The 21066-nt window shown below is 32.8% G+C and overlaps 1 protein-coding gene across 11 annotated transcripts in view; it reads right to left on the bottom strand.

Annotated features, from left to right (window-relative positions):
* Positions 1–21066, bottom strand: part of TRDN (triadin) — a 377672-nt gene that overhangs the window by 21205 nt on the left and 335401 nt on the right. For 10 of the 11 annotated variants that reach the window (XM_059941303.1, XM_059941308.1, XM_059941304.1 and 7 more), the window contains 13 exons: positions 16639–16665; positions 16180–16209; positions 14588–14617; positions 13131–13157; positions 12699–12746; positions 10927–10974; positions 9660–9677; positions 7590–7634; positions 5824–5844; positions 4032–4058; positions 3250–3288; positions 2833–2868; positions 2054–2098 (listed from right to left, as the gene is read on the bottom strand). In XM_059941303.1, coding sequence (XP_059797286.1) covers positions 2054–2098; positions 2833–2868; positions 3250–3288; positions 4032–4058; positions 5824–5844; positions 7590–7634; positions 9660–9677; positions 10927–10974; positions 12699–12746; positions 13131–13157; positions 14588–14617; positions 16180–16209; positions 16639–16665 — 441 coding nt within the window. The remainder of the gene's footprint in view (positions 1–2053; positions 2099–2832; positions 2869–3249; positions 3289–4031; positions 4059–5823; positions 5845–7589; positions 7635–9659; positions 9678–10926; positions 10975–12698; positions 12747–13130; positions 13158–14587; positions 14618–16179; positions 16210–16638; positions 16666–21066) is intronic. The other variant, XM_059941307.1, reaches the window with a different exon arrangement.

Below are 21066 nucleotides of genomic sequence, written 5' to 3'. Positions count from 1 at the left end.
GACAAAGATATAAAGTGGAATGATTGTCCCCAATACTATAGCACACATTCTAACTTTCTGAAACAAAGAGGATTGGTAACATCTATATTCCATTAACATTAGTCTCATTTAAAGGGCTAGGTTTGAAAATATAATTTTTAAGGAATCTGCATAACATGTTTTACTTTGAGACTTGTAGAGTTTCTGATATAAACCTAAGAATTACAAATTTAGAAAAGTTAGGTTAATGCCAACAGAAAGGTTTTTTTTTTGTGGGGGGGATACTTATGCTTTCGGTGATATTACAGCAGCACATGTATAAAATTGCAAAACAAACAAAATAATTCAAAAAAATACTTTAGTAAAGCTAATGTTATAATTTTTCCTTTAAAAATACTAGCATTGGCTAAAGAGACAGGAACTCAGAAAGGAATAAAATAAACATTTATTGAGATGCAATGAACCATTCGTTCAGTGAAGGAATGAATAAGAATGTGCCTGTATTCTCAACTAGCTCTAGGTTGGACTTATGCTTTTACATATAACAATTTTTCCCTTCTGTATGTTCATAATATGAAGATCTTAGAAATAATGGACTCACAGAATAGAATAAGAAAGGGGTATCCATCCAATGTCCAAATCCCTAGAATCCCTTGTGCAGCCCTCTAGTCTTAGCACTAATAGACCACTTCCTTGGGGACAAAGTGGGGTACGTTTTATCTTTGGGCTGCTCTGATTGGTAGAAAGCTTTCCCTTATATTTGCCACAGTGTGGTAGGATAGTGAAATGTAATTGAATGGGCTTAAGTCTTTGACGTCACATCCACTTGGAGGCAATTCCTGTCTCTATTATGTAAACACTGAGATGTTAGACTTCCCTTCATCTAGTGTTAACTCAGCTTTAAACTGGGAATGATAACTGGTCCTGTACTAAGGAGGAAATTGAGCTTATAATAGGAAAGGATATAGCTACAGGTTTTCGAAATAATCCATTTCTTTTCATTCTTCTGGCTAAATATCTTAAAAGATATCAAGCTTTTGCAGAAAGTTCCAATATAAAAATTGTGTTCCTGTATCTTTGTACAAATTTGATATTTCTCTTATTCTAAATGTTACCCCTTAATATTACTGATAATTGTGTCTAGATATGCCCTGCCATTTCAAGTATACATACTACAGTAAGAAACAACAGGGAACCAGTGAAAAACAAGATTCCTCCCCAACCCCTGCCCCCCACCCCCGGTACACACACACTAGAGATCTATGTATTTACTATGAATGAAAATTCTTGCTCAGTTATGGCATGTTTACTTAGCACTTTAAAATTTAAAGCATTTACGTTTTGTTACATTTTGGATTAATTAGGTTCACCTAAAATGTTATGACCCAGACTACATAATTCAGCTGTACTCTTATAGTTTTATGATAATATCACCAAAATAAGTCATTCTCATTTTAGGTAAAGAACATCTACCTGCCATGTGCATGCTGGCATCTGCCTTCTACTACCCACTTTGCGTCTACACTGAATTAATTTCAAGGACCAGTATATAAATAATAAAAATACGGGGATATATGTATATGTGTAGCTGATTCACTTTGTTATGGAGCAGAAACTGACACACCATTGTGAAGCAATTATACTTCAATAAAGATGTTTAAAAAAAATATATATATATATATATACATGATATTAGCTACATTTTATGTAGTCATAGATAAAATGAATCTCAGCATCTCGGCTTCCTCTTTTTACTACTCTCTCATTCTTGACTGTAGTCATGCTGTGAAAGTCTTTTGCAACAAAAGAAATTTTTCTTCTGGTATGTACTCAAATATCTTGTGAAGGTTTAGGTTGTTAATAGTTTCTATGTCTCCACATTTCCTAGTTTTCCACTGAAATGTAAGCTTTCTGCGAGGTTTCCTGCCTGTCCACTTCCTCTGCTGTTAGCAGTAGTGTATATCTGCTAGACTTCCTTGCTTTAAAAAAATTTAGTGTTAATATTAAGCACCAACGTAATTCAGGCACCTCCACATCAACATAGCATTTGAATCTTTACAAAGTTCAAGATTACCTTTTGTGACATTGTATAATTGAAGACCTTCTTTTCTAGTTGGCACTGTATATAAAGAAAATGTAAATTAAAATATGAATTTTTAAAGAAAATTTTCATAAAATTTTGGTTCACTTCATCTCTAAGCTTTAGCAACGTGAGAATAATTTAAATGTAAATATTTTCTTGGGGCTTTAAAAAAAATTTCTCTTCTACTAACATCTAATAAAAATAAATGATTGTTTTGTTTGCATAAACAAAGATATAACATAATCAGTGATTTCAGGGTACTGAAATGAATTAGAGCCCATGGACAATGGGTCATTATGATTAACTGAATTTAGGTATAAACCAGAAAAAAAGTGTCTTCTTTTGTTATATACAATCTTTCTGGTATGGCTAAGAATGCTTTCCTCATGACTCAATAGAGTATTTCTCTGATGATTAAGGCCTTTGCAAGTTTTTTAGATAACTACATGGAAATCAGTGATTATCATATTATATTATGTAGTTTACTAAATAAATAAACCTAATGTTAAGAAAAAAAGCAACTTACAATGCAGTCTCTAACTAGTTGCTCACCAATGACCCAACACATGACTGCATACTGAAGGAGTGGCCTGCCATCCATTGCTCCTCTGACACTGCCATTACCACATAGCCACGATTATTGACCACATTTCTTTTTTTAATCAGACCAGCACTCATCACATACATAAACAAAAGTTTTATTTAAAATTGAAATAAATTTTGACTCAAAATATTTTGACTTCAGGGCCTTTCAATCTTTTAAAAATTACCTTTTTCTTCTTTAAGATGTTTCATTTCTGCTTTTTCTATAGAGATAAAATGGTAATTAGAGTCATATACATATTTATTCATAGGTCTTCCTAAGGTTTGGAATTACATATTTTGTAGTCAATATTTACAATTCAGGAGTTATATGAAAAGAACTTTATGGTGCTAATTTAGCAATAATAGGTGGAGTTTGCTTTGAGATCTAAATTCCTGTTCCCTTTAGATATCTAATAATAATGCAATACATACACCCATTGCATGGGTAACCCCAAAATGAGCTGCAGTTCTGACACATGCTTTAAAATCAGTGTCCATATTTTCATGAATTGTTTTAAGTAGTATAATTTGTGTAATTACATATTTTTGAATTCCTGTGTTTTTATCACTAATTTGATATACATGTCTTAAGATGTCTTTACCTTTACTTTCCTTTTCAGATTTTTCAATTTTCTTCTTCACTAGGGGGTAAAATAACAAGAAACCATTGGTTTAAAAACCATAATTTTCTTACTCAATCTTGGAGTAAATATTTGGAGTTGAAATTTAATCCCATAAGTGAAAGGGGGTCAAGGCTCTACTTTTTCAAGACGTGAAGAAAAAGTCTCCCTCCCATGTGTGAAAACATATTTTTTTTTTGTTACCCTTGGTTACTTGGCTTTGTAAGGCAGAGCCCCCTCCTTTTGTTTTTGTTTTTTACATGCTTTGAAGTAAAGCTAGAGGAAGCCATGCATTTATTAATAAGTTTAAATGAGTAACAGAAAAAAATCTAAATTTTTTATTGTTATCTGTAGGAAATGAGAATTTGATCAGTGCTATGGATGCTCAGTAAATAAACTGCTGAGTAAAAAAAATGTAAGAGTCACAACATATCTCCGGGCACAATGTGGACACATGCTTTTTAAAACAGAGTTTTGGTTGATTGATGCTTTTCTTCAACTATATTTATCAGACAAGAGTAAGAAGGAAACCAATATTTAATGATGACAACCAAGTATGTAGTGAGAACGTTATATATGCTATTTCATTTAATACTTATAACAAGTCTTTTGGGAAGTCATTATGCCTGGTCTAATAGATGAGGAAACTGGGAATCTGAGCTGTTAAGGTATTTTCCCAAATGTTATACAGCTAGACAGAGACTCAAATTTAAATACTGTTCCCACAAATCTCTGTTACCTCCTCTGGGAAAGTAAATATTTACCTGATGCTGTTACTTCTGATGTTTCCTCTTTAGAAAAAAAAAAAAAAATAGAACAAAGGAAGAAAAATAAAAGGAAAGAATAGTTTTGCTTTTCAGTAGCAGACAATTGAATTAAATTCCAATAATAATGACAACAGACACATACTCAAAATGGCAAAGAGACATACTGGTAACTAATATTTCTGAAAACTGTAACTGGAATCTATTCTGGAAATAGAACCACTCTACAAATTAATCTTAAACAGTCGATTCATATATGGTAGAAAGAATCAATCTGAAGTTCTTTGGGTGGTTTTCTCAATTACAATTATAAATCTCCATTACATAAATTTTTAACACGATCTGCACATGTGCATGCATGCATTCATTTATTAAATATTTATAAAGCAACTTCATGTATAAGATGTTGTACTGAGTGCAATGGGTGGTGTTGAGAGATGAGATTTTAAAATATCACAAAAGTAAACTCAACTCATGATGACTACAGTCAGAGTAGTGAGACAAAACATAAAAATGTTATTTGCCTTAGCCTATGATAATGTAGAACCAACCCTTCATTTTGCTCTTTTAGTAAATTCATAGAACAATTATTTTTAAAAATATAACATGGCAGGCTTTAAAAAATATATCTTTTCTCACAAATCAGTTCAAATGATAATATTTTCTATAAAACGGATACATTTAATTATCAGTCTAATATAACTTTTTTGGAAGCTATTTTCAAAGTTCAAGGAGAACTAGTTAAAACATTTTATAAGTATGAAGATGTAAAATAATGTTTCATAAACTAAACAGTATTTGCCAATAATTATGCTGATATTTCATATTAGTATTCTAGTTTTGACTTTCAGCCCTTAATTTTTGTAATACCCTTCATATTAGTAGCAGTTACACAAACTAAATATACTAGAGATTTTTGCCAACCCAAAGGCAACATTTAATGTTTAACGCTGGCATCTAATCCATTCAGAAGAAAATCGTAGATGCATTTCTAAGAAATCTGTCGTAACACTCTTAAGGAAACAGGTTAGTCCTCGGCATTTAAAAACTTTAGGCACAACTTCTAGATACACTCTTGATTGATACGCAAATATTTCCCCCCAGGATAATGTCTGGGTCGTAATTTAATAGTACTAAATAAACAATTTCATTTTTATGAAATTGCATAAAATTTCATAAATTTTCAAAAATTTCATAAATTGTTGCATTCTTACTACCGTTTGAAATGCCACAATAAAACAGTGATTCTGAAATACTAAAACAACTCACCTTCAGCTTTTGAAAAAATATGAAAATAAAAAGCTAATGTGTTAAGATTAAATAATTGAAGACAGGTATTCTGTGTTCTGAACTTTTTTTTAACCCAGCAGTGACTATAAGAGGAATCTCCACACTGTGTTTACTCAATACACCCTAACAAAAAACTGAAAGTACATAAAAGAGAGATGCAACCACCATTTTTTTTTTTTTTTTTTGCACAGGCATTAGTTATGGTAACTGTGTTAATTACACAGATAATGACAACACAAGTCATTTTAGGCATTTCTTCACATACCCTGGTGTAGAGTAATGTATCTAACAGGCACTCAATAAATACATGTTCAAGGATTAATGAATACAATACACACAAATATTCTTTGTCAGTAAGAATCATTTATATAGGTAATGGTGTAATATCTATTGCATTAATGAAATACCATACTAATTTTTACTGCATGTACAATTTAAAGAAACTATAAAATTAAAATTAATTAAATAGCAAATTCTTAAAATTTTAGAATGGTACACTTACTTGGAGTTGGTTTTGGTTTGTCTAAAAAGTAAAGAAGAAAAGAAAGAAAATAAAAGAAAAAGTCAGTGATCATTTTCTAGCTATAGGTAAAATATCAGCCCTTTATATTTCCTAATTCTGTTTGTTTGAGTTAAAATAGGAAAAGGCTAAACTTATATTAAAATGAGCAGTAGGCAATGCATTTTGAGTAATTTTTAAGTCATATTCCAATGAATTCCTCAAAGAAGTTGTAAAGCTTGAAAGTATAGGGTCTTCTTGGTCTCTTCTTATCCCTGTAAAGCCTCATATTTCATTTGATGAAAAATGAATGCTCAGGATAATCTGAACTCCTTACTGTTTCTGAATGGCATAAAAGGTATATTCTGCCATTGTCTTTTCAGAATACATATTAATATTAATTAATATTAACTATTTAAACTCTTCCAATACAGTATTTTGAATAAAGAAGCTGACTTTATAAAATCTCAGGAAAGATAAGTGAATGGTGGGTGAAAAACACAAAGCTATACTATCTAAATACATGATTCCTTTCTCCAGAATACCTTGTCTTCTGAAATTATTAACTAAAAGCACTAGTTATGCAGTTTTACACGTAAATATCTATTCATAAAAAAACTAGACAACATTTCATCATGATTGCGAAGAATTTGAATCATCCAAAATTAGGTCAACTAACTAATTCATTAACGGTGGGAATACAAATTAATATAATTTTTTAAAGAACAATTAGGGATGTCTATAAAAATTACATTGAATATATCATTGCACTAAAAAAATTTACTAATTTTACCCCAAAGATAAATTTATAAAACTAGACAGGTAGGTATATTTATTATTGTATATCATTAAAGAAAGCTTGTTAGATAACTAACACAGGTCAATCAGAGACTTGTTAAGTAAACTGTATACAACTGTACAATAGAATACTATTAATGAAGAAATGCTTTATGTACTGATATAAAAAAATCTTCAAAAATACATTCTTAAATAGAAAAACCTAGGGACAAAGCTATTTATAGTATGTCATGATTTGTGTAAAAAAAGTGGGAATATATATATATAATTTGTATATACGTATGTGTATATGTCTTTTATATATACTGCTAGAAGAAGACATTAAAAAATAACAATGATTACCTATCAGACATTTTTGGATATTTTGGGAATGGGAACTGGTAGAATAGGAAAAAAGAGGAGAGGGAGGGATATTTTTACAGTTAGCCTCCTATATGCCTTAGTGTTGAACCATGCCAAGTATTATATATTTTTAAAATTGAATAATAGTTTTAAAAGTATTAAGCTATTATAGAATGGGATAACTTCTATTTTAAGCAATTAAACCAAGTTGAAATTCATGATTAGTTTTCAGTGAAATGTTATATGTGCAATTTGATAGGATATTTTACAGTATATCAACAGTGAATCAACATTACCAGTATGATAAATGATATTAATATTGACATCAGTGAAATACTGAATATTTTGGAAGGGTCTTATGAACCGTGAAGGCAAATACTATTTTGTTAATACTGCTGTATTATAATAGAATGTTTAGCAATCCATATATATTGGTTATAATATCTAGCAAAATGTTTACCAGCACTACCACAGCCCTTATTTCAGATAAACTAGATTCTACCACAAAACCACAAGACTAAAAATTACCAGGAAATAAAATGAAAGGTACTTATATGTTTTGCTTTAATTTTCAAATTTAATAAAAATAGTGAATTAGGACAGAATATAAACCAGAAAGGCAAAAACACCTGTTTTTATAGATGGAGATTCTTTTTCTTGATGTTCAGCTTTTTCTAGAGAGAGAAATCAAAATTAACTGACACTCTGTAGGTTGTCTGCATAGCAAGCGATTTAGTATTTACATATTTGCAGGTGATCCTCAGCATGCCTCCAAAGTCATTTGCATGTTAACTTGGAACACAGAAAGCATATTGCCATAGAAACACATCATAAACAAGGTCAGGTTCATTCTCAGGACATCCTGTAAGACACTTCAAAGGCGCTAGCCCTCTTAGGGCCATGTGGTATAAGAAGAAAATAGAATATGACAAAAAGGAGAATAATAATAAGAGGATTTTTCTTTCTTTGCTGAAGGTTGAATCATTCTTTGAGGATATTTCAAACCAGAATACATTTGCCTCTGGCATTTTACAAGCTCCCTTTTTACCTCTCTTACTCCTACTTCCTTTCTTGCCACATCAGAAGCAATTTGGTGCTGGTCAGAAGCAATTTGGTGCTAGTCATTAGTTTCTTGTTGAAAATGTAACCTAGACTTGCCTTATTCCAGAAAGTGCAACACTTTGTATTTTCATTTTTCTGGAACACCCTCTCTTTTTAGGTTCAGTTAGAACTCTCACAGATGAATCTCAAGTAAATCTAGGACATGACAACTGTAATCAAAATGTGGAATTGATGTTCTTCTCAGCCCTTTGAAAAATATTTGAATTAAAGTAAATTTTAGATCTCTCTCTTTCACCAAAAGTGGAATTTCAAATAAAGCTATGTAGGGTAGGATATTTTGAATGGAGTTGAGAATATTTGGAAATACAGCAGATCACTGCCAAGTGTTAGTTCTTACTAATCACTTCCAGGTTTAGTCCTCCTGAACTGTTCTGGTTTACCTATCCTTTCCTTCCCTCATCCTGAATTTGGAGATTCTCTGAAAGCACTACTATTTCCTCCCCATCATCTTGCACCAACAATGAAGTAAGTGGGGAGATGTGGGATCTATGTTGTCATAAAATTTAATTGGATATTTGTAAATTAGGGATTGATAGCATTCAAGAATGAACTTCCATGAACTTAAGTTGTATAAATTTTAGTGTTAAATAAGCATGCACAATAAAAGAAGCCAATATTCAAATTATTAAACTGTCATAATAACACTGCAAAAGTATAATAAATTAAAGTAAAAATAATATAAAATATATATTCAAAATACATGCAATAGGTTCTGAGAGGTGACTATGTTCTTTTTAGGCTCCATATATTTTGCCATATCTCCTGAATCACTAATATGACCTCCTAACTGGTCGCACCAAATTCATCTTTGGACCTTGTCAATTCATTTTTCATACATGAACCAGAGACTATTTGACAAAAGCCACTCATATCTTCACCCAAGCCTCTGTTTCACAAATATATGTATGAACCAATATCACAATTTTGACACAGTTTTGGACATATTTACTACCTGTGACAATGGGCAAATATTCACACTTTTCTGAGCCCAATAGTCACCTTTTAAACTCTCTACACCGGTAACATCTGTATGACTCCTGAACAATAAAATGGACAATCTTTAAAATCTATACTCATGAGAAAATTCCATGATTTTAATAAACAAATGGCAAAACGTTTATAATTCATAAAATTATGAATAACATTAATACCCAAAACTACCTACCATATAATTAATGCTGCTTACAGGAAACAAATTAAAAACAGTATGTGGTTCATAACACCAAAAATTGTATATCATTTCATTTTCCTTTGTTATTCATTATGTATGTTTAAAAGATTGCCCATTTACCCTAACTTCTTAGTGTTATTTTATAGCCTGTATGGACTCACTCTTTTAGTATTAATAGTGATACAACTTCCAAAGATTTCTTCTGTATAATTATACTGAATTATTAATTAGTAGTGAAAGATAAAGATGTTAAATCAAAGCTGTAGCAATAACGTTCATTTATCACCTATAGAGGTACTTTAGCCTTGGGCAATGCTAAAAATAACAATTGGGAAAAAAACCCGAGCAAATTGTTAAAGTTAAAATGGCCAAGCGATACTTTCCAGATTTTATTTTCGTCTCTTACTTGTTGGTTTGGGTTTGACTGTGGAGAATGAAAGAAAGCAAATGACATATGATGAATACAAACCATGGAAAAAAAATAACTCTTTAGCATTTGTATTTATTCCTTCTTCATTTTAAGTTCTCATCTTATCTTAAGCTTAATCCATTCTCTCTGAACACTATTTTTTCACTGTCAGCAAATACATTAAACACACTGCTTATTGAAAAACTAAGATGCACAAAATTTTATGTAAAATTTGAAACAATATATATTTGGGACACAAATACATTGGGCTAGTTTCTTCATAATCTCCAAATACCCATATAACTAAGTGAGATGCTTAACACTTTAGGGTGCAAATTAGAGGAATGTTAACTAAAATTATGAGCTTAGGCAATGACTGGAATAGAGTACAATGGTTGTATGGGGTAATGTGAAAATAGGGTTTCTTACTCATGAAATATAGTCTATAATTTCTATAAATAATTAGTTATCTCCTGAAATCTATTATATTTTCCTCTGAGAACTGTATTCAAATCCCAACTATCATGATTATCTCAGTTAAAAGAAAGAAATTACTTCACAGGCCTTTTCCTTTGGAATGATTTTTAGTAAGAAATGGGACTCCATTCATGGCGGAGGTAGGTAGGATTTCCAACTTGGGATCAAATGGAGGAGATACAGTGTTTCAAGATGTCAGTTGAGATGGAGACTTAATTTTGTTCACCCTTTTAGGAAAGAACTTCAGAATTTCAAGAGTGTGTACACTCCTTTTTTTTCTCACATGAAATGATGGTTTGATATTTTTGCTTTGATATTATATGTTCTATTGATCATTCTTCAAGGCAGATTTTAAAAAGTTACACAGTCATATAAGTCTCTGCAGAGCTCTCATGAATGGAAATTATTCCATCTAATACATGAACAGCAGACAGTTTCAGATTTCTGTGATTTTAAAATTTGAGGAAATGTGTTTTGAAAATGAGATTAAACACCTAAAAATAGTACATGATAATCAATGCATGACATAAATTTCCTTGTGAATTATCTGTAAGCTTAGGTCAATCATACTTTAAAAAAATAAAGTATGTCACTCTAGTTTTCCACTGTTAATTTTTATTGAGTATAACTTTTAGTTATTTACAAGAATCAAGAATCTTAGAATTTATGGCACTAAGAGCGCACATACTTCAGTAAAGGTGTGTGTCTGTGTTTGTGCACGTGTGGGTGTGTGCCAACATAACATAAAACTGATACATAGAAGAAAAATCTAAAATAGCTCATTTACCTGTTTTTTCTATTGTGATAGCTTTTGCCTGCTTGACAACTTTTTCATCTGTGATAAGAAAAAATATTAACACAAGTGGAAATTTTAAATGTATCAGTACAAAACAGTGACACATTTCAACCTTGACATTTTGTATTTTCTTTGAAATAACACCAATACTGAGACAAACTTAGCTGTTTTCTCAATAAAACAGCAAGTGATACCTTTTATTCAAATCGGATGGGAGCACAAAAAAAATTTGTCCAGCTGCATATGTCCTTTGCAGCTTTCTTGCCATAAAAGTTTTCCTAATTCAAATGGTCCCCTAACCCCTAACAAAAGTATACTCTATCCTTTGCCTTCACTGTATTTCACTGTATTTATCTACACTGAAGTACACATAAAACATGTATTTCCTTTTCATTATTGAATGAGAATAGGAAGAAACAATTTTTTATCTTTCTTGAGCAAGATACCTCCCTGAGAACCCAGGATTAGCCTGGGAACCCAAGTTTTTATGTTGCAAAGCTGGGGAAGGGCAAAGGTGGTGCATTTATGGGATGTCTTCTGTGTTGTATGTTTTTGTAGACATAGTCAAATAGATTTGGGTCAAAGTAGAGGGATTAGTAAAATTATTCTATATAAAATTAAACTTTTCAAGTATTCAGCAGTGAGAATGAATCAGTTAGTCAAATATCCTAATTAGAAAGTTTCACTGGGAAACAGAATTTAGAGTATGAATGTGATCACTGAAATAAAAGAAAGATGTGGCTAGAGGGCAATGCCTTTGCTATACACTCGGAGACTAAACTCTCTCCTCTCTGTATTTCACCTCAAAAATGGTTGATATTTAGGACAGAAAAGAAAGTAACAGGGTTTACTATTCATTATATCAGGAGGTTCTAAAAGTTGTTTCTAAAGTTTTGCTTATGTCAATACAGACTGCTTTTCTCACCTCCCCATAGTCTGGTTCTGCTTTATTTATTTCTATGGTTTCTGTTGTTGGTGTCTCATATTCTTTAAAGCGTAAACAAGTAAAATCAAACTGACTCAAATCCACTGAAAACAGATTGTCTAAAGTAAAATTTTAAAAATATAAGCAAAAAGTTTCCTAAGATACGTTTAAAGAAAGTATGCTTTTACCTTTGTAAAGATTCTGGCCTAACTATATTCACAACATCAGGGAAACAATAAAGGACAATATTCTACAGAACAACTGGGGCTTGACACAACCTCAAATTTAAATCCATATTTAATTGGCTTAAATTAAAATTTAAATAAAGTTTCTATTCTTAAATAAAAACTAATTATTAAGCTAGTCTTGGTAATTTCTCTATTTCTCCTTATGAGCAAAGCCCATTGGCTTACCTCTACTTTCTACAAAATGTAGGACCAGAAATAAGAAGATGAAGGGAAGAAGGAAGGATGAAGGGAAGCAGGAGGAAATATTGATTTCCTTTTCTTGGGATTTTTGGAATTCAAGATGATCATGTTTGAATGAGCCATTCTGAATTACAAGTTTTCTAGTGATGTCTTGCCCCAAACAGATCAAAACAAAATGAAATATAGAGAACATTCATCTGAATGCTGGCAAAGATGGTCTTTGTGCTAAGCTAAGTCTCTGATGGGAAGGATCACGAGCTATGTAGTTATATCTGGCAGGTCAAGTTCTCAGCATGAACTATGAATCATCCTTAATAACTTTAGATTTGACTCTAAGCTCATCATCCTGTTAAAACTAGAACATTGAGAGACAATTTGATACTATTGTACAAGTAACACCTGCAAAATACCTGGTTTACCATGAGAAACAGTCTTTTCTGGTTTCACTATGTCTTGTTCTGAAAATAACAAAAAGAAAATCTTTTCAGATATTTAGAAGCTTTATAAATTAACATATGGCGTATTTTCTCTGTGACATGGTCCAGTGTTTTGTTTAGTAGAAAAAAATTGACAGATTTTTACAAATGTGTCCATGGAGAAAAACTGTTCCTTAATTTTCATTTCATTTCATGTAGTTTAAATAAAAAACTTAAAGGTTTTGGTTGCATGAAAACAATATACAAAGAATTCTTATTTACATTTAAGCACCTATAATTTCCAAAGCATAGCCTGTAATAAAGTATAAATACTGAGGCATAGATTGCAAATATATATTATTAAAGATATTTAAGTTTTTTGTAAAAACTCTATATCAACTTTATAGATAAAATTAAGATACATACTGTGTATTTGAGCTTTTTCGGATGAAGCTAGAAAATAAACATTCATAATTATAAAAATTTCAATTAAATCACCTGCAAAATTGTAGTATTTAATAATAATAAATGAAAGTTTTAAATATTACTAGGCCTAAATAGAAGTTTTAAATGGTATTGGGTTTCTGATTAAAAAAAAAAAAGAGGGCTTCCCTGGTGGCGCAGGGGTTGGGAGTCTGCCTGCCAGTGCAGGGGACGCGGGTTCGAGCCCTGGTCTGGGAGGATCCCGCGTGCCGCGGAGCAACTAGGCCCGTGAGCCACAACTATTGAGCCTGCGTGTCTGGAGCCTGTGCTCCGCAGCAGGAGAGGCCGCGATGGTGAGAGGCCCCGCGCACCGCGATGAAGAGTGGCCCCCGCTTGCCACAACTAGAGAAAGCCCTCGCACAGAAACGAAGACCCAACACAGCCAAAAATAAATAAATAAATTAATTAATTAAAAAAAAAAAAAAAAAAAGAGGTAAAATGCAAAGTGTTCATATCTGGTAACACATACTCATCTGCAGCAAATAAATGTACTCAGGAAAATAAATAATAAGATAGCAGTTAGGCATTTTTAAGCCTTGATACATTAAAAAGATACATTATTTACAAGAAAAACTAGACTCAAGCTTATGATCAGTTGTCAGGTAAGCTCTGCTAAGAATTAAAGGAATAAGATAGTATTGTATATACATCTAGACTTGGATTCTTGAATTTGTTTTTATTTAAGAATCCTGCTACATAATTTTTTATAACGAAGAAATAGCATCCATAGAGCCTGAGGGTTTTGTTGACTTGCCTCAGGTGAGTAACTAGTTGGTACCAGAACTAGGACTTACACATTAAATAGCAGTGTAAACTTGGAAAGATTGCCCTTATTTTAGATCAATGTTGCCTCTTAATAAAATGATTGTTAGTCTGGGACAATCTCTGAACTGTGAACAATTGAACAATTGAACTGTTTCCACAGATATGAAATATGGGTAATAATTGTCATGTCGCATGTCTCTCCTAGTGATGGGATGAAAATGGAATCTTACGCTATTCCTCAGCTCTAGCAGATGCTTGGTAAGTTCTTGTCCTCTTTCCCTTCAAATCTCAGTAGCCTATGATTTCATGATTTTATAACTCTGGTGTGTTATCAAAAATAAACCCACAGATTAAACATGACTATACTAGGCTTTGAAGAACTCCAGGAAATGTCTCCTGAAACCTGGAGTCTCTGCTGAGGTTCATTTAAAGCCATATTCTAGATGTTTTTGCCTATGGAATATCCCCATTCTTACCTAATCCAGTACTGTGAAACCATATTGAGCAATGGAGTAGGGTAAATAATGAGGATCTGGGAGACCCTGTGTAACTCCCCATTGGTGGGTAGTAAGCCTTTTTTAGTACTAAAATAACAGCAACATTAGCTCTGTAACTAAGAATAAAAATATTGTTACCTGGTTTTGCTTCCTTTTTAACTTGTGACTCTGAAGGGGAAAACAAAAGAGAAATTTTTAAATCTGAAAAAATAAACTAGAGCACAAATTCATTTTTGGACACTATTTTATTTCATTTACTATAATTTGAAAAAGCAGAATTTTAGTAAAAATTATTTTAGTTTCCTACTGGCTTGTCAGTACTGGACTATTGAACACACAGTAGTTAAAATCATGATATGTACTTGTCTGTCACTAAGTTATTGCTACTGCTAATGGATTTCAACCTGAATTTTCTGTTTTCTCAAGATTATTGTTGTGGAGAATAGTCCTAATGTCCACATAAGATAAATGACTTGATGATAGGAGTTGGAAGAGTTTTTCTTAAATATATGTAATTGTTATTCAGAAATTTAGACTGTGTTATGGCTTGAATTGTGTGCCACAAAAAAATATTTGAAGTCCTAATAGAAAATAACTCAGAATGTGACCTTATTTGGAAATAGGATTATTTGCAGATATGATTAGTTAAGGTAAAATGAGGCCATACTGGAGTAGGGTGGGCCCTTAATCCAATCTGACTGGTGTTCTTATAAGAAGAAGAAAAAAGACACAGATAGAGACACACCAGAGAAGATGGCTGTGTAATGATGGAGGCAGAGGTTGGAGTGAGCCAACTACAAGCCAAGGAACACCAAGGACTGCTGACAAACACCAGAAGCTAGAAGAGATAAGGAAACATTGTCCTCTACAGGTTTCAAAGGGAGTGTGGCTCTGCTTCTATCTTGACTTTGGACTTCCATCCTCTAGAACTGTGAAAAAATCAATTTTTGTTGTTTTAAGCTATAATAGTTAAGGTGTGGTTATATGGGGGTAGAGAGGATCCTTAATCCAGTAGGACTGGTGTCCTTAAAGAAGAGAAAAGATACAGAGATAAAGACAATGGGAGAAGAGGTTCATGTGATGACAGAGGCTGAGATTAGAGAGATGCCTCTTCAAGCCTAGGAACACCAAGGACTGCTCACAAACACCAGAAGCCAAAAGAGGCAAGGAAGGATTCTTCCCTACACCTTACAAGGGAAACATGCCCTGCTGACACTTTGATTTCGAATGTCTAGTTTCCAGAACTGTGAGAGAATAAATTTCTGTTGTTTTTAGCCACCTAGTTTCTGGTATTTTATTACAGCAGCCCCATAACACCAATACAGTTGGGAGACAAGAATCAAAATTTTAACTGTTTTGAAAATCATTGCTGTGTTTTCTTTTAAAAAACTGTTTGCTGCCTGCTATGGCCCTCAGAAATGTTCATCTGACTCAGGAGCCCCCAAAAAATAGAAGAGTGTGGGCAGCTTTTCTTCTGACAGGACGTCTGTGTTCTATAGTAATCAGCGAAAAATAGTCATTTGTTTCTTCTGAACTATATAAATTTCTCAGCGGTTTCACTTTGTAAATAGGGTTTTTTTCTAGGAACAGGTAGTATAGCTAAACATATGTTACATTTGTTTTATTTTAAAAAGTTGTTCAAGAATAAAATTTTAGTATAATATTTGCACTAGAACACATTTGCAAAAATGTATGCTATTCATTATAAATATGGAATGAAATGTACATACCTGGCTTATCTTCTTTTTTTATTTGTGGCTCTAAAAACGAGTAAACATTAGTAATAACGATTATATAAAAATATTTATTTCCTGTACTCATGCATATTTCTTTTACATATTATTGTTCTTTAATCTTCCATATTAACTTTCTTCTTATGATTGCAGCAGATTAATACACACACAAGTAAAGGTTCCTCATTATCAATCACAATAAGAATTTTTGAGAAAAATTGGAAACATGAACTAAGATTTTTAATGAGAAGTTAATGAAATCATGCCCAGTGAATGAAGGATAAAGGAAAATATCAGCATAGCAAATTCTCAGAAACACAAGTAAGATAACCAGCACATTATCTGCACAAAATAGTTAAGCCTTTGACTTTATGCAAAACACTCAACAATAGAATCAGAGGATGAGTAAAGCAGGCATTTAAGATTTGTTTTTTGTTTTTGGCATGTATAACATACGTGGAGACTTGGGCTTGACTTCTTTGCCTAGAAAAAGTTTAAAAATTATTAAAAACTGAGTCATTCCACTGTTATTGGATCAACATTGTATATGGTAGAATATTATATATTTGAAAATCAAACACTATAGACCCCAACCATCTTTCTTTATTGAAATTTTTACAGGATATGTAATTTAATGTCCAAGCCAAGTTACTAGTTGAAAAATCATTTAAAACAATAACAGTTTAATTTCATTGCACCATTAAAAAATTTGCTCACAAACTCGTGTGCAATGTTAACTGTTTAATCTAATGTTAAGATGGAACATACAATTTTATTTTGAGAATTACTTTTAGCCTTTCATTATCCAAGATGAAAAACTCAAGACTACTGCTTTCATTTCCATTAACATTATCAACATGTTATCTGTCCCAGTATAATATATTAACTAGCGACTGCTGCTGAATCTGGAATTCTTGATGACCCAAAATATACCATATGCTTTTATTGCATATTGGATTCCTAGTTCAGGGGTTGGCAAATTTTCTGTGAAAGTTCAGATATATATATTTTTTGACTTTGGAGCCATATGATCTCTGTCGCAATTATTCAGCTCTGTTGTTGTAGCACAGAGCAGCCATAAGCATTATGTGAATGAATGGAAATTGCTGTGTTCCAATAAAACTTTACTTACAGAAGCTGGTGGCCAGTCTGCAGGCCATGGTTTGCCAACATCTGCCCTATCCACAGTAAATTTTAACTTTCTTTCTTTTTTATCTCAACAAAGATTTTAACAGTAAACAAAGCACCTTTCTTTGATTCTGAATTCCTATATTAATAACATCCAATACCTTTCCATAACTGCTCTACTATACTTCTTAAGAATGTATAGTACCTTTACTTGTTTTTTCCATTTATTGACTCCCATTTAATCATTAATTCACTATCATCTAGCTTCTATTCCCAACATTATATTTATCAGGCATCTCTGGTCACTAATTCCCCCTTACTTTCCAGTATCAATGAACATACGTAACTATGTTGATCACTTTCTTCTTTTTAAATTCCTATTCATTTGGCTTCTGGGAAGGATCTACATAACATACTCTACTGTAATAAGATAAACATTTATCCCATCCTCTTCATTGTCAAAAGTGTCCTAGTGACTTTCACTTTTAGCTAAATAAAATAGCAAGCACCTGATTAGTTTTCACACTTGAAACTATAGGAAATAGAAAAAACTATATAAAACATGGTTTTAAAGATATTATTGGACATCAGACAATAAAGGACAGTGATTTTTAAGTAATGAAAAGCAAATGAGGTGTGCTCTATGATTATCCCAGCTTAATTCCTTGAGAGAACTGCAGGCTGTTAGCGCAGGAATAGAGCTGATTTGATGAGATCGAACTGGGAGTCTTGAGAGACCAAGATAGCTAGAGATCAGTGGTCAGAGTAATATAAAGTAGGAAGCTAAAGAGATTAGAAAGAGGGAGAAAAAAAGATTTAAAAAAGTTTGGGGAATTTGTGGAAGGCTCCCTCAAGTCTTCAGATGAGCACTGCCAGCCTATGCGCACAACAAAACTACTTAAGGTAGAGAAAGAAATAGTAATAATACTGTAGCAGTTTATAGTAAGTGTTGAAGTTGGGTAGTGTCAGTCCTCCAGCTTTCTTTTTTTTTCAGTTTTGTGTTGGCTATTCTGGGTGTTTTCCCAATCCATGTAAATTTTAGAATCACTTAGTCAACATCCACAAAATAACTTGCTGAGATTTTGATGGAAATTACATTGTATCTATAGATCAAGTTGGGAAGAACTGACATCTTAATGTTGAATCTTCTACTTCACAAACATAGAATATCTCACCATTTATGTAGAGATTTTTATTTCTTGATTCTTTTTTTATCAGAGTTTTCTTCCCTTCACTTTTCATTTGGCTAATTTCTATTTAGGGCTCAGCTATCTCTTCCTCAGAAAGCATTTTCTGATATGGTTGGAAAACTTTTCCCCTTTATGTGCCAACATTATTTTTTTGATATCTTGATCATTGTTTTTTGATATCTTATTCACAATATACTGTAAATATTAACTTAAGTGAATACCTTCCCTTCTAGACTGTGAGATATTTGAGAACAGAGATCATGTTTATCCATCATTGAATCCAGAGAGCTGGTGCAATACATGGTTACGTGATAGGCACTCAATTATTGTTTGTTCATTAGATAAATAAATGAAATAATTAATGAAAACAAGAGAAGGTAAATACATGGAGAAGTTGAGTCAATGAATGTAGGAGAATATGTGAATTCAGAAATTACATTAGAACACAAAAAAATGTTAAAATTACTACAGGCTTTCTTTGACTTGACATGACTATTCACCTCTCAGCTCTCTGGTACCCAGACAAAGATAAAATGTGCAATCAGTTATACAATTCACACTGTTTTAAGTTGTAAGCAAATAAGCTGTTTAAGAGAAGCAAAACAATTCTTGGTAATATTACCTGAGATAAATTTGTTTTATGGGTTCTCAGAAAAAAAAACTATAATGCAGTATAAGGTAGCAGATAACATCTTCAACAATATCCCTACCCTAATTATGTAACAGTTTTCATAGGACTCTACCTACTGCTCTCAATATGGACCAAGCACAGTTCAATAAGAGGACACACACACACACACACACACAAATTGTGTACAAATATAAGGATGTTCAATTATGCTCTTCAAACCCAACCAGGTTAAGAAAATCTTGACTTAAAAGTTCTGCTAATTCCTACAATCAGGTTGTGATAGATACTGGACAACTATCTATTCCCACAAAGCTGTTCAATAATGAAATCTGGGTTTCAGAGCTGGTTCTTCATGTGCCCTCCCATATATACTTATTTCCAAGTTCAATTTCAATTGCAGTCCTCTAACAACTGTCTAATTATTCTGCTGTTCTCCTGTATTCTGTGCTATGGTTTTAATGTGTCCCCCTATAAGAAATGTTGCAGTCCTAATACTCAGTACCACATAAATGTGACCTTATTTGGAAATAGGGTCTTTGCAGATATAATTAGGTTACATGAAGTCATTAGGCTGGGCCCTAACCCAGTATGACTGGTGTCCCTATAAAAGGAGGAGAAGAGACACAGAAATGGACTTGCATAGAGGGAAGATGATGTGAAGATACAGGGAGAATACCATGTGATGACAAAGGCAGAGATTGGAATGATTCACCTAGAAGCCAAGGAACACCAAGAATTTCCAGCAAGACCAGAAGCTGAGAGAAAGGCATGGAACAGATTCTCTTCCAGAACCCTCAAAGAGAACATAGTCCTGCCTAAACCTTGATTTTGGACTTCTGGTCTAAAGAACTGTGAGAGAATAATTTTATGTTTTAAGCCACTTATTTTCTGGCATTGTTACCACAGCCCTAGGAAACAATACAATACTTTAATCCAATCCACCACTGTTTCTCTTTGAAATTACCAAGAACATCCAAACTGGTCATGCAAACACAGGCTTTTTTCCATCGTTCTCTCAATTCTGAAGCCAGAGAGATTTTCTAGGATGCCTGTCTGGTTATTTCAGATATCATATCTCAGTGTAAATCACGTACTGCCTTTATTAACTCCAGCTGCCTCTGCCTGCTCTATAAGGCTACTGATGAATCTAATTGTTGCATATCTCATCACCCTCTTCTGTACTATTTTGTGCTCTATGTTCAAGTTATACTGAAGTATTGTATTTCTAAAAACCATCTTAAGGTCTCTTTTTCTTCTGGGATGTCTTAAATGTTTATCTCTCTGTCTAGAACATTCTTCCTCCTTCTTCATCTGGCTAAATCCCATTTAGTATTCAGACTAGCTCTGGGGTCTGTGGTGAAGTTGGGTGCTCACTTCACTCTCTTTCTCCCATGAGGATGGTGTCTTTTTCTGAGCTGGGCTGCCTGGGCTTGGGGAAGGGGAATGGCAGGAACGCAGATCTATTTTTCCTACTCTCCTCAGTGTGTCTTTACTTATTTCTTTGCTTCATCCAGGTGTTTTAAGACCTCACCTGGAATCCCTGACTCTTGTGAAGGTATTTTCATGCGCAAAGAGTTGTTCAAATTGATATGTCTTGGGAGGAAATGAACATTGGAAATTCCTACATCACCATCTTGCTAATGTCGGTCCTAAATATTCTTTAGTTCTTTTATATTCCTAGTTTCATGATCTCATACATTCAGTTATGAGAGTATATAATATCAGTTTAAAATCTGATGAAACTTCACAGGCAAACATATCTGCAGATATATGAATGAATAAAGTGCATGTAAATGTCTGTTTATACATGGTCTAAGACTATATATTTCCTAAGGTCCATATTTAGGCTGCAATAAGCATAAGGACAAGTGTAGAATGTTTGTTGGAGGAGAATTCTGTTAAGGCAGTAGTTCTCAAACAGCAGCATCACCTGGG

Source organism: Balaenoptera ricei, chromosome 12, assembly GCF_028023285.1.
Source record: "Balaenoptera ricei isolate mBalRic1 chromosome 12, mBalRic1.hap2, whole genome shotgun sequence".
Classification (NCBI taxonomy): domain Eukaryota; kingdom Metazoa; phylum Chordata; class Mammalia; order Artiodactyla; family Balaenopteridae; genus Balaenoptera; species Balaenoptera ricei.
The sequence above is the reverse complement of the archived record's forward strand: the minus strand, read 5'-3'. Positions and strand labels throughout refer to the sequence as shown.